General features: G+C 44.8%; 1 protein-coding gene across 4 annotated transcripts in view; it reads left to right on the top strand.

Moving 5' to 3' along the window:
- RNF38 (ring finger protein 38) overlaps nucleotides 1-17,197 on the top strand; it is a 142,103-nt gene that overhangs the window by 11,878 nt on the left and 113,028 nt on the right. For 3 of the 4 annotated variants that reach the window (XR_011137661.1, XR_011137662.1, XM_068926904.1), the window contains exon 1: nucleotides 758-770. The exons of the other annotated variant lie outside the window; for it this stretch is intronic. Coding sequence is in view for 1 of the 3 variants with exons in the window: in XM_068926904.1 (XP_068783005.1) it covers nucleotides 761-770 (10 nt within the window). In the remaining 2 variants the exon portion in view is untranslated. Of the gene's footprint in view, nucleotides 1-757; nucleotides 771-17,197 lie in introns of those variants that run through there. 4 annotated transcript variants of the gene reach the window in all.

Consider the following 17,197-nt stretch of genomic DNA (forward strand, 5'->3'; position numbering starts at 1 on the left):
GTAATGTAAAATATGAGCACAGCAGAAAGTAGGTAAAGACCAAAAAACTGCTGCATGTGACCTCCCCAGCTTGTGTTCCCAAGTAAGCGTAAAGCTGTCATCCTTCTGCTTTTAGTCCTATTTCTGTGTAGGTAACTTCCGAGTTCTTTCGGGGAGGCTTTGAAATAGCCACAAAACTTGCAAGAAACACAAGGAGGAGGTAAATTAACCTCCCCTGCAAGAGAAACGTGCTGGAGGGGATGCTGTTCTCTTTGGCTTTCTGGCCCACAGGCAAGTGTAGCTGCTGGTCTGTTGGCCACTGGACTCACTTGCAGACCGTTGCACTGCGTGGTCTCTCTTGCGGGCCACAGGGAAGAGCAGAGGGTGTCCAGGGGTCGGGAAATCAAACAAGGTGCAGGCAGTGGGGACTGTAAGGATTTGGAGGGGAACCAGGGAGCGTGCACGCAAATACCGAACAAAACTCCATGGAAACCAAGCTTCGTGAATTCTGCTGCTTGTGTAACTAGCGATTTCTCTCGAGGATCACTCTTAAAACGTGTATTATGAAAGAGAATTTTCAAAGCAAAAGGCTTGCTCATGTTTTTATGCGTTTGTGTAATGAGAATTAACTGCAGTGTCATCTGTATCTCTTGTTAACCAGCTGCACAGAGGCTGTGCCGAAAGGGGGGAAGTGAAGCCAAAAGAACGTAGCAGAATTTTCTGGAGTTCTTGAATCGCCGCTTACGTTGGGGCAAAAGTGACCTTAAAGCATTTTACAGTAATGACTTGTGGTATTTCTCCTATTCATTACTCTTTTACGTTACGTCTCTGTGTTGCGTTTAGTATTTATTTCCTATCGGGTATTTGTTGTTTTGGTGGATTTTTTTTCTATTTGGGACTGACAAGACAAATGTTTCTAGTAGCTTACTTTTTCGTTCCCTTTGTGTGTTTCCTGCCGTGCTGTTTGACTCCTTTGGGCTTTTTTCCTCCTCCTCCTCTTCCTAACAATGTGAGGACTCAAGTTTAATATAGTGAGTTACGTAGGAGGAGGAGCAAAGTAGCCTAGTAGGCTGCATCAGAAGAGGTATTATAAACAAGACATAGGAAATCATTAGCGCTTGTACAAGGCCAAAGGAAAGCTTTCCTTTCAAGGCACTATATCTAGTTTTGTAGGCCTTTTACATCTCTCGGGATATGCACTTTAAGGAGAATTGTCCAGAAAATGTTAGGCTGTTCACCGTTTACTTTTGCAGTTCTGAAGAGCTTGAACTCATTGAATTTGGAGAAAAGCCGGCTAAGGTTTATTGCATCTTGAAAGAGGGCTCAGAATAAGTAGTAAAGATTTTATGGTCTCTGCAGACAGCCATAGGTGAAAATACTTAAATGCTGCTTAGTATAGTTGGGATGACTGTTGCTGAATGTCTGTGTATTGAGATGCTTTGACATTGTCCATTGTCTTTGGAGTTATCATTTAGAGTTTGACTGCTAGGAAGATATACTATGTTAATTTAATCAGTATAGCTAAAGTGACAAAGATGTGTATTTCAACATGCTTATTCTATGAGAGTTTGCCCTGTTCCAAGAAATAGGGTAAGCCACGGATAGAACATTCTGCACTCATAATGCGTGACGTTGCTCTTGGGTTGCAGACACTGTGTACTTGGAGTCTTGGTTTACACCAGTGCACTTACCTGTTCTCTTGTATAAACCGGCAAAGTTCTTGAAGTCCAAAAATGCTCACAGCTGTGATTTGTATTGAAAAGAAATTTCCGGACATGTTGGGGGCACATGTGGTGCTTTACTTGGTACTTAAGACTCCTTGTCCTGTACCCCCTGTGATGAACTTATTTGATGATCTCCTACAAAAGCGTTCATGTTTCATTCTTCATTTGCTTTGCCTAATTTTTGCTATTTTGCTTTTGCTTTGTTCAAAAGTTGCATGCTCCTCTCAGCTCATGTGACAAGTCATGCTGGTGCTGCCTGGGCTGATATCTTAACCTAATATAGCTCCTGAGTTTTGCTGTAAGTGGTAGACCTGTCAATGAACGGTAAGCTTCTCAAGGCTAAAGTTGAATAAAAATGCTTTGGTGGGCTGAGACACGCCTATTGTAGATAATTATGTCCCAGTATCCTTCATGGCCACCAGAGCTGTAGTTTAATGTTATCTTGTACTGACAGTGGCATCCGCATGGGAGAGCTGTCGCTTAGCTTGAGGAGAGGCATCACCCGTGCCTGTGAACCTCTGTGTTCTCCAATGTTGTCCACAGGTCTCCATGGAAAGTACAGTGAGCAGGCAGAGGTTGGAAAAAAATGTCTCTAGGAGATAGGTTTCTAATAGGCGAAAGTGGTTCAGAGCTGTGGTAAACAAAAAGCTGTCTTGCTCCAACTGGCTGAAGCCCATGTGAGCGTTTTGCATGAAAACCCCAGCTAAACTGGATTTTAAACTTTTTTCCTATGGCATTAACAAGCAGCACTTTCACAAGTGAAGGTAATTGCTATTGTTATGAATTTATCAGCCTTGTAAAAAGAAGGGGAAGTGGATCCTGGGTGGTATGTTAAAGAAAATGGCAGTCTAATCTTCTGTTATGTCTGAACTGGAGCTTTGCTCTGGATGTGGCATGTATTGTATTGCAAAAATTTGGGTAGTGATAGTGTTAATTGTGAGTTTACTCACTTATCCATGCCACGCAGATCTTGCTTTCCAGGCAAACATTGTGCAGCAGGGCAAATGCAAGTAGGTTTTCTGGAGACAGTAGAGCAAATCCTCTATCAAAGGGTAGGCATAATACTCCTCCCCAACCAAGAACACTCACGCTTCATTTTGTGAATTGAATGTAGAGAAAACAGAGGTGAGAGAGCTATTGATCTGTGTTTTTTAATTTCCCTGATTATGCCTATGTTACAGGAGGCGTATGTGCTCATGTCACGTGAGGTTTGTAGTTGGGAAGCAGGAGGGAAGAGATCGTTGCCACCAGCCCTGTGGCTGATCTCTGTTACTACAGCCCTTCTTTGACTTTTGGAGATGACCCAGAGGCTGTCAAAGTAGCAGCTGCCCTGAGTAAAGGGTCGTGAGCGGAATGAAAGTTGGGTATCTGCAAATCACAAAGCTGTTGTAAACGTATATTTTAAAACAGATTTTGAATGAACATTTCTGCTGAGTATTCAGTGACTATTTCCCCCCTTGCTGCTATTATTGCGTTGTTAGCTTACTGGTGCTCTCAAGGAAGGGATAAGAGTTCAGAATGTGCACGACTGATTGGTAAAAACTTGTATTTTATCTTCTCTCTCCTCCTTGCATCTGTTTCCAGTTGTTCACTCGCTGCTGGAGACAAGCACCCTGCGTGTATGGGACGCTCGCGGGCAGGCACGCAAGCCTGCACACCACCGTATCTAAACGCAGTCACCTCTGCGTCTTCACGCTTTAGCAGTGGTAACACGCCTGGACTCCTAATTGCCTCAGTGCATTACTTGCGATGCAAAAAGATATACGGCTGAGGAGGGGGACCTGGCTCTACAGCATCCTGGATTTATGGGTGTGCTGAGTGCATTGTAAGCTTTGCAGTGGTCTTTTGTAAAACTGTCTACAGTATGTAACCCTACTTGCTGGGGCTGGCTGACCTGGCTACTTAAATGCTTCTCTTTCAGTTCTACGTACTACTTTGTGAGATCTTTGCTTCTACTGAAATATATTTAAAAGTGAACTAGAGCTAAAAATATATATATATTTCTGTAGTTTTTGTATAGATGCATTGTGCCTAAATCTATGAACTCCTTTGTTCTGGATCAGATAGCCTTCATTAAAAGCTAAGTACGGTGGTAATGTGGTCCGTCACATAAAGATATTGGTAATAGCAGTCCCCATATGACAGAATGAGTCACCTGGAATGACCATGTTAACTGGGTATACTTGCAGTAACTTGCCCTCTTGCTCAAGGTTTTTGTATATCTGATAGAGTTTAAATCAAACTGGGCATTTTTGTCAATAGCATAATCCAACATCACCCTTCCGTCAAGCTGCTAGATGATCTACGCAAAACTACTGATCTGTATGTGTTATGTCACAGCTGCTGGCTGATGTGCATCTGTGTTGCTGCGTTTGCTTTCGGATGTTACCTTCAGTATCGGTTGGAGCACAAGGGACTGTGGTAATGGGAGTGGGTCTTGTATCCTTGGGAAAGGTAAACGTAACGGGATCATGGGAGCTCCTGGTGGAACCGAGCAGGAGTGGGTGACAACCAGCAAGGGAAGACTGGCAGGAAATGGAGCGCCTCACTATATTAAAAGACAAAATATCAGAAGTAGGGAATCAGCAAACACAGAGAAGGAAACAGGGTAAGAAATTGATGAGAATGAAAAGGGAGCTCTGTAGCCTCTAACTTTGAGATAAAGTCACAGTCTGCAATTCTCTTACACAGAATTAAGACATTAAAAACTGTAGAAACTAAAATGAAATCCTGTGCAGGAGAAAAGTTATCCGGTGGAAGATCTTGCCCTGCGCTGGGGTAAGGAGACCTGGGACTGTTCATGTGGATAACAAGCTTTGCCTGTCTACACAGTTACCTCTCTCCATTGACTGCACAAGGAATTTGAGCTTATAACTTTGACACAGCTCCAGGTCAGGTGCTTGAAGAAGTCAGCATGACTGCTTTCTTTAGGGTATCCTGGCGCAAGACGAGGAACACTGAAGAGCTGGGTGAAAAAGCTAATGCTGGGGAGCAGAGTGGGTTGAGCAACTTGAGCAACCTTGGACTGTCCCTAGGTGGGATTGCTTACTTGTGACTTGCTTACTTTGTTGCCAAGGTGAATTTGGCATCTGAGGAGCATAGTGTGGTTGACCCCAAAAGCAGATCTTTCTGGGCATGTGGCCCTATAGCTTGCGTCTCAAACTGAAAGTGAGCTGCACAGCAGCCATTCTTTTGAATAAACAAATGTATATATACCGAAGCATCTGGAGAAAGGCTATGAATCCTACAGACTTGCTCTAGCTTGCCTACTTGGCAGAAATTTTAGGATATTGTGTATACTCAGAATTTTGCCATTGGGGGAAAAAACCCTGAAATATAAAGAAAATAGAAAAATGAAATTCCAAATGAAATGCCAATCCAAAAACTTCTTAAGCTTGACAGATCCTTGCAGAGTAGGATATCATGACTTTTCATGAGCAGAAGTGTATTGAGAGACTAACAAAGACGTAAAAAATATCCAGCCCTATACATAGAATGTAAGCAGTCGTTTCAGACTGATCTTTCGTTTGCAACAAAATCTTACACGTAACTCGCTGTTCTGTCTTTTGACAAAATTGCTGTGCGTTGTCTTTTGTAAACGCAATGCCTAGATTTCTTTGTGGGCGTTTGCAAGAACCTTTTAATAGGAAATACCTCTGGTCCTCTGTTGCAGTCAAGTATTGATGGTTGTGATGAATATGGATGTGTTTATAAATTTCTCAGTGAAATTTATAAAGCAGTCACTTCCATCACGAGGACAGAGGGAGTTTTGCCATGTATTTTCATGTCAGGACAGAGGTGAGCGGGCTGTTGGCGGAAATAGATGAGCAAAGCTTATTACTCTCTGTGTTTCTGGGAGCGTGTATGGGGTGTGTGAGTGAGGATGAAGGGAAGATTACTTCAGTCTTCGTATTTGTAAGGAAGTGCCCCTGTCCGAGTAGCACTTGTTCCACGTACCATGAAGGAGTGATTAAGTACCCTACTATCGGTAAGGTTCAGTTGGGTCTTGCTTTAGGTGACCATCTATGTTTTGTGCTATGGGTGAAAATCTGCCCGTTTTGAACTGTTTTCAAGTCACACAGATGCTGTATCTCATCCAGGACATCAGTATTGTTTGAAGAAAATGTTATGAAATATCATTGAAGGGACCCATTTTTCACAGGAATGAGTGAGTCTGGGAACTTTTTGTGAACTCTTGGGTGAACGACCCCTTAAAAGAAGCTCCACTGTGAAGACTGAAGGTCTTGTCAGGGTACAAGGAACACCATCAGCATGCACTGGTACGAGGGTTTTGATATTAGGCAGTCTCTTCCTTCATTTTAAGCATGAGGCTGTGGGACCTTTGCAGCAAAACAGGGGAGGAAGGTGAAATCAACACGTGCTGCGAGAGCTCTTAGTGTTTCTCTTTTTCAACTTCTTCTTGAAGAGTTTGGCTGGCATCAGTTGCATAAAAGGCAGATAAGGCCAGCTTTGGTCATGTCAGAGTTCATGAAGCATTTGCCTTCCCTCTCCTGTGTGTGTTTGCTCCAGTTCACGTTGTGAAGCTCTGAATCAGGCATCAGCCCCTTTATTAACCGTTCGGAACCCAAAAGTCTGGAGAGATGTTTGTGGAAGCTGAGCAGTGTTTTTAGAACAAATTGTTCTTAGGTTGTCTGATGTGGGTTAGTCCCAGGGCAGTATAGGCTGTATCTTTCACTAAGAGAGGCCCTCAGTAGATGCTCAGGAAGGGAGTCTGAATGAGGCACCGTATCACCCCAATTTCAGAAAGTCCCTTTCAGGGACTTCCTGAGCTGGAAGTTACATAAGGCATGTTGTGTTGGGTAGCCTTCAGGTGAACCTTTTTGAGGCACTTTTCCATGTCCACCTTCTCTCCATCGGTCTTGAACTGCTAGTCTCCCCTCAGTCATCTCCTTTTCTAAGCTGAAGAGTCCAAATCTATGTATTGCCTGTTTTGTTTTGTTTTGTTTTCTGCTCAGTCCTGTGGCTTCAGTTACAGCCTCTGAAGAAAGCAATTTTCAAGGTACCGATGAACCCTGAATGTATGACAACTTCAGTGTTGTTCTGCAGTCCTTTTATTCTAATTCCAGATGTTCTTTCAATAATTGTATCAAAAGCTTTGTGAAGAGGCTGTGTTCATTTAAAGGATGGGGAGGGAGAGGACTGTTTCAGCTCATATGTATCACTGGGATTATTCTCCTCCTTGTATGCCTTCTTTTGTGTTTATTGGTACTGAGTTTCATCTATCGCTTTACTGCCTGTTGCTCACTGTTGGCAGAGCCTTTCATTATTGTCAAGCTTTCACTGTGACCCCAGGTTATATCTGCTACTGATCTTAAATAACTAGAACATGAGATTTGCTTTGAAACTTTTCAGGTCTTGTCTAGGCCTTATTGCACGCCCATGCTCCGCAGCTCTGATCCCTTGGGTCTGTAGACAGATTAAACTGTTATTAGTCAAACTGTTATCCCTTGTGAAACCGGTAAATAACCAGCTTTCTGGTTAATAGCTTTGATTTTAATAGCTCTGAGAGCTTAGCAGGCTTTTATAGTAACTCCTCATGTCTTCTTCAAGATGACTTACAGATCTGTTGATCCCTCCTTCACCTGCTTTATGGGAATGTGTCCTCTCCAAAGCCCACTGTTGGGGTTGCCTGTTTTCCATATCATTCTCAGAGGGATCCTAGCAGACAATGAATGGTCTGTTAAGGTGCAGTGTACAAAGTGCTCTGTAATTTCGCTAGGGTTGGATGGAGACTGGAAGATCTTCAAATGCTTGCACAAATCCTGTGGACTGCTGTGAGAGATGCTTCCAGTTGCTTGCTATATTCCCATTGTAGCTTGTGATTTTGCACCTCGTTCAGGAATTTTGTGTTCTGCCCCATAGCTAAAGCAACTTATTTCCTTGAAAAAAGCAAATTCAAAAAGTACTTTTCGAGTCTGCTTTGTTTTCCTTTCAAATAGAGAACAAAAGAATCCTTTGCATGCGGTAACTATCATGGGAGCTGTTCAAGTTTCTTAAAGAGGGTTTACACCATGCTACTGTGGAAATGTCCTCTGAACTCACAGGATTTGATAGTGGCACACTGTGGGCAGTCTTCCCTGCTCCGAAAGCTGTGGTTTTCAGAGGCAGAGTAAACTCTGTTCTTGTGAACGTACTGACTCGTAACATGAGGAAGCATCGCAGGAGGAGGGTGGTCTGAGCGCTTTTGCAGCGGTAAAAATGCTGGAGGCCACATTGGCATCCGCAGCTGAGGCGGTGGGAAGCAGGAAGGCGAAGAGGTTCGCCCCAGGGAGCTGCGATGTCCAGGTGGCAGCCGTGTCCATCTTCTTTTCCACGTAAGCCCTCCTGGAGCTCTGAGCTGTCTGGTGCGCGCCGCCTGTTTGCTGTCCGACTGAAGAAAGCGAGTGGAGGTTTGGAGTAATTTGCAAATAAAGTATGCCAGCAGCTGCTGCGTGTTACATGGGGCAACCGCTCTGGGTAGCTTAAACACCTTCTTTTAGAAAGAAGTCTTCAGTGAGATGCAGATCATCACTAACATGCTTTTTGGCCTTGGTTACTAGCCAGATGTTTAACTTTGTGTTATCAGTCTTGTGTTACTTGGCACTGCCTCTTGTAGTTGTTAATGTCCAGGCTGAAAGGTAAACCAGTGAAAGACAGAAAGAAGTCCTGCAGTGAAGGACTGGACTTTTGGTACTGATGCTGGACGTGACAGCAGATGTAGTCACTGTAGCAAAGAATTCTGGAATGTTTGGGGCTGTCAAAAAAGAAGGAAAATTGCACTTTTAAAATCATATGTCTAGTACTGAACTACTGCACGCTGAAAGGGTGAACTTCAGATAATGCTGAGGAAACTATTCTGCAGTGCCGTGGTTTAGTTTTTGCTATAGCCATACCAGCACAGAACAGTTTTCCTGTTTTTTTGCTTCTGGGTAAATTTTCCTCTGAAGACTTATCACAGAGTGGCAGGATGATTGAGTAAGGGGAATTCCAGGTAACGTGATTTGCCAAGCTAGTTTGGGTTGAGCCAAACCGTCTTTTGGAAAGAAAAGACTATTTTATGAACACAGTTCAGCTGCTCCGTGGTTAGGCTCTCTCTCTCTTTTTTTTTTGGCTCCTGTTTTTTTCCCTGTGAATAGCATCAGCAACTTTTTATCCCTATGAAGCTGTAACTTTTAAAACGTCTTGTGTAACTTAAGAAATTACAGCTTAAATTTTGTGATGTGTGATTCCCCAAGAAATTGTTATAATCTTTACCTCATGCCAGATATACTTTGAACAACTTCCAGTCCCTCCTTTATCAAAGCTCCTTCTGGATAATTTCTTTTCAAACCCATGCAAAGTTATCCTCCTTAGTCTTAAAATGTGCCTGTTGACCTTTTGCTGTTTCTCTTCATTTGTCTTTTCCTACTGTTTTCAGAGAATTTTTTCCCTGAAATTCTTAATCACTGGCTTTCGTACTGTTATTTTACATGACTCTGTGCCTGTCACATGCCTTCCTCATAAATTTCTACAGCAGAACAAAAGCGCAGAGATGAAGAGCATGAAACTCTTGCTAATACTAATTTAATTTATGTCTCCATGCCTTTTATGTAACTAAACTCGGCTCCCTGATTCTTGAATTTTCAGTATATCTTTTTGAAAATTGGCCTTTATTCCTCCTGCCTGTGGAAGTACCCGGATTGCATGCTGAAATGCCATCTGTAGGTATAAGCAAAATCAGTGTTGTCAGTGTGGTATTTTTATGTGGACTACGCAATAAGATCGTGTGTGCTGTCTGCTATGTAAGTGCTGTACACAACCATTCTAAAACCCAGAAAGACTTTAAACGCTTTCTTAGTGTTAATGCATTGCTGTCAGGAAACGGTAGCTTTCCTGCGTGAGTGTTCTCGTTCCAAGATTGGAGAATAACGCTGCTACAGGTTGCTCGGTTTTAAAAACTTGCAAGGATGACTTGTGAGGTGTGCAGACAGGAATGAGAGCGCCTGGAAGCCTGCAGGGAGCGAGCACAGACCTTTTTTAGGCAGTTTTACAGGTTTTGCTGCCTTTGAAGTGGCCAACCTCAATGCCAGCTGTTGCGCTACTTTACTGAAAACGCAACTGCAGGAAGGCTGTGCTGCAGCAATTTGACCATGGGATGGTTTTGGTGCACCTGTGCCCTCTGCTTTCTCTGAACTGTATTTGTCTGGGGTCGTAAACTCAAGAGCTGAAGCGTGAAACACGGTTTGCCTTCACCAAACGGTGGGACGTTTTGTGTTCTCTTTCCCTTCTTTTGAGAACTTTGAACTGAGATTTTCGTAGCACTGTAAAAATAGGCAGGGAGTGGAGTTTCAAACAAACTCTTTTAGAAATCTTGTGCACTGAAGTGTATCACTCACAGCCTGGTATTCATAACAGCGCCGGACGTGGCTGTTTAGCATGATGTAGCTTTGCAGAGGGTGGTGTTGCTGCTTTTTGGTGACTACCGCTCCTGAAGAAACTCCAAGGGATTTAGGAAGAGCTTTTTGGTGGAGAGCCCAGAAAGAGCCTGTGAGAGCAGAAATGAGTAACTTCTAAGATAACAAGTCGAAAGAGGAATGGCAAAAGGGAAAATGATCTCTTTGAAATCGTGTTTTTTAAACCATATTTCTGCCCTCTCAGTTAATACATCAATAGTTTATTTCAGGGGTGTGGTTAATCTCCTGTTGTACATTCATATAAAACGACCTGGAAAAAGCTTTCCTCTCTAGCTTTTCTAGAACAGTTTTACTTCAGATTTCATAATTATCACCTAAAGCAATAGCCCAATATTTTATGTTAGTTATGCTTTTCCTTAAACTGTTATCCTTTCTTTCTGTATTGTGCATGCTAAGAAGTTGTTCCTGTATGCCTCTCTTTCTGTCCTCTGTGGATGCTGCTTCAGGATTTATTTAATCTTTTCTGTCAGGTTGTGGTCATCATTGAAAGCAAATTACATCAGCTGTAACAAACTGTCTGGGTAGTCAGTGTTTCTGGAAGACAATGCTTTGCGGAGCTGTTCCTGTGACTTCTTTTTTTGAAATCGTAAAACAGTTGTCAGCGAAAGCACAGACTATGGCACATGACAGCGCTTAATTACTTTTTTAAGTGCTTTAAGACATCAAGATGCAGAACATCTGGTTTCTTGGCATATAAAACATTATAGTCATGAGTTTTATGCTGAACCTGATTACTTCTGCATGTAGCCTGTAGTGGCTGAGTGAAGGCAAACCTAACAGTCCACAAAATTTATTCCCTACTTCTTTTAAGATTTACTGTAATGTTACAGTCAAATTTGACATATTTTTTCTTTCTTTTTTTTTTCTCCAGTAAAACTCTTCCTTTGATCACATTTTGCATGTCCAGTTTTAATCCAGAGGCTTTTTTTGGTTTAGTTTATCAGAGCAATTTCCTGCTTTAATTTTTAGCTAATATTTTGTTGGGGAGACAGGAGCATTCTGATAGCAATCCACAAGTATTTGGGAGCAAAAGTTTGTCTGCTCCTTCATACAAGGTTATGGACTGCATGTATTTCATTCTTCTGCAGTGCCTAATCCTCCACCCCCCATCTCTATGCTAAGTTTTTGACAAGTGTCGTGTATGAGAGATGTTATTCATGGAGTTTGCAAGTGGAGAGAGACCTCCTGATCGTTTTGAAAACTTGCACACCCCACAGGCGCACGGTGTGGACACACTGCTGTTGTCAGCTGCTCCAGTAATCATTTTGGCAGAGCTTGAGAAAGACCTCCAGATATGAAAGAAAGCCTCGCAAAGAATGCGAACACTGGAAAAAACGGTTCTCCAGAAATAAATTGTAAACTAAATTGTGCACAAAACTACTTGAATTGTTTATAAGGAAACTAAACCCCCTTACTGCTGTGCAGTGCGCTGGTTCTCTCTTCTAATCTTAAATATGATGAGCGGAGTCGTAACTACATGGAGATGCTAGGTAAAGCAACTTACCTTACGTGACCCAGCTCTTCTGGGTGGTAAGAGGCTCTCTTCACAGGAGCTGTGAGAGTATTACTTTTTCAGTCTGTTTCTCATAGTAAGTTTCTGCCTCAGACTGAATTGTTTTACAGCCTATGTAATGAGTCACTGTGTTTGAGCGAAACGGGATTAAGGAGAATGTCCTGCATTTCCCTTCCTTCAATTTTTGCAATAAATGTTCTTATAACCATTTCACAAAGAAATTGTAGCATTTAGACTGTTGAAACTCATAGTGGGTTAGCATGGGGAATTTTACCTTCCACGTGAAAGTTTGGTGAGTTTATGAGCATGTTTACAAGTGCCCATATAAACTCTTTACTGCTGACTTGCCTGAACAGACAGACACATGGCACAGACGTCGTAGCTCCTGCGTTTGACTGCAGGATGCATGGCAGAGCAGGATTAATTTTTTAGTTCCTGGTTTGAAGGGGCTCTCTACTAAATACCACCTGGTCCTGTAGAGGGGTGTGGGTAGAAAAATGTACGTACGTGTTTTGGTGCAAGGTCAAAACCCACTTGTAGCATGTAGGTAAGATTCTCATCCCAAAGTTGGGTTTTGGATCACGAGCTCACAGAATCACAGAATCGTTTAGGTTGGAAGGGACCTCTGGAGATCATCTAGTCCAACCTCCCTGCTCCAGCAGGGTCACCTAGAGCACATTGCCCAGGATCACATCCAGACGGGTTTTGAATATCTCCAGCGAAGGAGACTCCACTACCTCTCTGGGCAACCTGTTCCAATGCTCTGTCACCCTCACAGTCAAGAAGTTTTTCCTCAGGTTCAGAGGGAACTTCCTGTGCTTCAGTTTCTGCCCATTGCCTCTTGTCCTGTTGCTGGGCACCACGGAGAAGAGGCTGGCCTCATCCTCTTGACACTCCCCCTTCAGATACTTGTACACGTTGATGAGATCGCCTCTCAATCTTCTCTTCTCCAGGCTGAACAGGCCCAGCTCTCGCAGTCTTTCTTCCTAGGAGAGGTGCTTCAGCCCTCTAATCATCTTGGTAGCCCTCCGCTGGACTCTCTCCAGGAGTGCCATGTCTCTCTTGGACTGGGGAGCCCAGAACTGGACACAGTACTCCAGGGGAGGCCTCCCCAGGGCTGAGGAGAGGGGCAGGATCACCTCCCTCCACCTGCTGGCAACACTCTGCCTAAGGCACCCCAGCACACCCTTGGCCTTCTTGGCCACAAGGGCACACTGCTGGCTCACGGTCAACTTGTTGTCCACCACGACTCCCAGGTCCTTCTGTGCAGAGCTGCTTTCCAGCAGGTCAGACCCCAGCCTGTACTGGTGCCTGGGGTTATTCCTGCCTAGGTGCAGGACCTTGCCCTTGCCTTTGTTGAACTTCAGGAGGTTCCTCTCTGCCCACCTCTCCAGCCTCTCCAGGTCCCTCTGAATGGCAGCACAGTCTTCTGGTGTGCTAGCCTCTCCCCCCAGTTTAGTATCATCAGCAAACTTGCTGAGGGTGCACTCTGTCCCTTCCTCCAGGTCATTAATGAATATATTGAACAAGACTGGACCCAGGACTGACCCCTGGGGGACACCACTAGCTACAAGCCTCCAACTAGACTTTGTGCCACTGACCACAACCCTCGGAGCTCGGCCATCCAGCCAGTTCTCAATCCACCTCACTGTCCACTCATCTAGCCCACACTTCCTGAGCTTACCTAGGAGGATGTGATGGGAGACAGTGTGGAAAGCCTTGCAGAAGTCCAGGGAGACAACATCCACTGCTCTCCCCTCATCTGCCCAGCCAGTCATTCCGTCATAGAAGGCTATCAGATTGGTCAAGCAGGATTTCCCTTTGGTGAATCCATGCTGACTACTCCTGATCACCTTCTTGTCCTCCAGATGCTTAGTGAGGACCTCCAGGAGGAGCTGTTCCCTCACCTTTGCAGGGCTGGAGGGGAGTCTGACAGGCCTGGAGTTTCCTCCTTCTTACCCTTTTGGAAGAGTGGCGTGACATTGGCTTTCTTCCAGTCCTCAGGCACCTCTCCTGTTCTCCAGGACCTTTCCAAGATGATGGAGAGTGGCCTAGCGATAACATCCGCCAGCTCCCTCAGCACTCGTGGGTGCATCCCATGGGGGCCCATGGATTTATGGATGTCAAGTTTGGACAAAAGATCTCTAACCTGATCCTCCTTGACCAAGGGAGAGTCTTCCTTTCTCCAGCCTTCCTCTCTTGTCCCCAAGGTCTGGAATTCCTGAGGGCTGGCCTTAGCAGTGAAGACTGAAGCAAAGGCAGCATTCAATAACTCTGCCTTCTCTGTATCCTTCGTCACCAGGGCACTCGCCCCATTCAGCAGCGGGCCCACGTTTTCCCTAGTCTTCCTTTTGCTCTTGATGTATTTGAAGAAGGCCTTCTTGTTGTCCTTGACATCCCTTGCCAGATTTCATTCCAAATGGGCCTTAGCCTTCCTCCTCGCATCCCTGCACACTCTGACAACATCCCTGTATTCCTCCCAAGCAGCCTGTCCCCTTTGCCACATTCTGTATCACTTCCTTCTTCTGCTGGAGTTTTGCCAGGAGTTCCTTGCTCCTCCATGCAGGTCTCCTGCCCACTTTGCTCGACTTCTTCCTCAGAGGGATGCACTGATCTTGAGCCTGGAGGAGGTGATGCTTGAATATTAACCAGCTCTCTTGGACCCCTCTTCCTTCTAGGGCCCTACCCCATGAGATTCCCCCAAGAAGGTCCCTGAAGAGGCCAAAGTTAGCTCTCCTGAAGTCCAGCGTTGCAATCCTACTTATTGCCCTGCTCCCTCCTCGCAGGATCCTGAACTCCACCATCTCATGGTCACTGCAGCCAAGGCTGCCCCCAACCTTCCCATCTCCAACTAGACCTTCTTTGTTTGTTAGGACAAGGTCTAGCATTGCACCTCTCCTCGTTGGCGTCTCCACCACCTGAGTCAAGAAATTATCCTCAATGCTCTGCAGGAACCTCTTTGACTGTTTGTGCCTAGCTGTGCTGTCGTGCCAACAGATGTCAGGGTGGTTGAAGTCTCCCATGAGAACCAGGGCCTGTGATCGTGAGGCTACTTCCAGCTGTCTGTAGAAGGCCTCATCGACGACTTCCTCCTGGTCAGGTGGCCTGTAGTAAACCCCCACAACAGTGTCACCCATGTTAGCCTGCCCTTTAATCCTTACCCATAGGCTCTCAACTTGCTCTTCGTCCACCCCGAGGCAGAGCTCCACACATTCTACTTGCTCCCTCACATGGAGGGCAACCCCATCATCCCGCCTTCCTGGCCTGTCTTTCCTAAAAAGCACATAGCCATCCATGACAGCATCCCAGTCATGTGAACTATCCCACCATGTCTCTGTCACTGCAACGAGATCATGGCCCTGCGACCGCACACAGAGCTCTAACTCTTCCTGCTTATTCCCCATGCTGCGCGCATTGGTGTACAGGCATTTCAGAGAGCCAACTGAGCATGCAAGCTTCCCAGGAGAGGTGCAAGAGAAGCCTCCATAGCCATGTTGCGTCGTAGATGCTTGTGACGGTTGTAATCTCTTTTATTCCTCCCTTGCGTTAGCTGATCCTTGTGGACCCCAACTGCCTCTAGCTGTTCAGTTCACTGTACTGGTAGAAAACTCAGGGGTGGTTGAAATCTACATCACTTTGCTTATGTCTTCTGCACACGTCAGAGTTTGTGCATTGTCCTCCTTCTGCAGAATGAAAATTTGTTCAGTGTTTGCCTAAAAAAGCAAAAAAGTAAAAGTACTTCTGAAGTGTAATGTTCTCTGTTAGCCTGGGATTAATCCAGGCTTCTGAGTAATTTGCATCATAACCGTTAAGCTGCATGTACTGCCTTGAAACGGCTTTCTAACATGTGTTTATTAGGATGCTGCCTTTCAAGGAGTCTTTTTTTTTTTTTTTTTCACTGTACCTCAGCCTTGTTTGCAGAGCAGAGAGCAGATGGTTCATGCAGAAAGAGCTGGGGCTGCATCGCAAGAGTATGTTGACTCTAGAAAACTTTCTTCATTTAATCTAGCAGAGAGAGCAGTGAGCGGGGTGATGACTCCAGGAGAGTGAGACGTGAGATGCAACCACAGAGGTAGTATCACAGGGGAGAGAGGAGGAAGTTCAGGCTTTGGATGGGGGCCAGGTGGTGCGTGGGGCTGAACTTTGCAGGAGGAGGCACAAGGAGAGCAGTGAACGGTCCTTCCCTCCATGCTGTGTGTCCTGTGTAACTGAGTTAGCAGCCCTGTGAAAAACCTGATTGTTATCACCCTGCCAAAATGCGTACAAAGAGGTTGAAATTAATTATTGCGCTAGTCATAGTAATTCAGCCATCTCTTGCTTTGAAGTCCACTTCTCATTTGTAGTATGATTGTGGTGTAGAGCCATTTAAAAGACATAGCTGGAATTCAAAACATTTACAGTATTTTCAAAAACTTCTGCTTTTTCTCGGCTGTTGATACCTCTGTGTGTGTAAAACAGATGAAGCAGACGCATATAGGAGTACTGTGAAACCGGTACAGTAATATTTAGAGAATTGTTTAAAAGGTATTACTGACTTCAGTTGGTCATTAGGCTGCTCGTATTAAATGTTCCTTATTGTATCTGGATGAACACCATACCACCCCTCTGTTTTTTATTTTTGTGAAATTGGGGAGTTCTGTTCTGCAGGGGTTGGTTTGTTTTGCGAGAATGGGAGTACCGGGTTTGATGGGATCTTTTCCTTTCCCTTCTGCTGCATGTACTGGCTGTCCCTCCTGCACTGGCAGACGTGGGCTGGGACTGCGTGTAAATGATTTCTGAATGAAGTTGAGCACTAGGAACTTTCCCTTGCTGTTCAAAAGGTCACGCGTGTAACGTTGCGTCGGCTCGGAAGAGACAAACCAGGAAGCCTAGCTGCTTTGAATCTTGCTAGAAAATCCGGGAGGTTGATGTTTGAGTCGCCTCTGCACATGCACATGCTTGGACGTACACGCGCTTGGCTTTTTTGTTGCGCTGCAGAGGAGTGAGTGGAACTCAGGTTTGTCCTTAGGTCTCAAATTGCTTGGCAGGTGATCAGCGTTTAGACTAGAAGGTGTGAAAAACGCTACATTAGAAAACATATAATTTCCCATGGACCTTAATAGTTCCTGTTGAATATAAGGACTGTAGAGGCATATACGCTGTCCAGCTGCCAATACTTCCTCACAGCTGCAGAGAGAATTGCTGTGGAGGCACTGTACCTCGATGTCTGCTCGGTTCACGGGTATCTGGACAGAGCACGAGCTCTGCTGGTCATAGGGGCATCTTTCGAATAGTCTTTAAAGAAAAGGGAAGAAAAAAAAAAAGGGTCCCAAATTCTGTGTTTCCTTGTGCTTCCAAGACAGGGCAGTCCAAATACTTCTGTCTGCTACGTAAATCAGCTTTAATGTCCCAGCATCTGCGTACTTCTGCTAAAACAAGCTAGCAGGAACGGATTAAAACTGATACGACTGATTTCATCCGTTAGCTTTCGTACTAGCAGACAGAGATAAGTGAAGAGGGAATCTTAATCCGCAGATGGCTTGGCAGCT

This window comes from Struthio camelus, chromosome Z (genome assembly GCF_040807025.1).
Source record: "Struthio camelus isolate bStrCam1 chromosome Z, bStrCam1.hap1, whole genome shotgun sequence".
Lineage (NCBI taxonomy): Eukaryota > Metazoa > Chordata > Aves > Struthioniformes > Struthionidae > Struthio > Struthio camelus.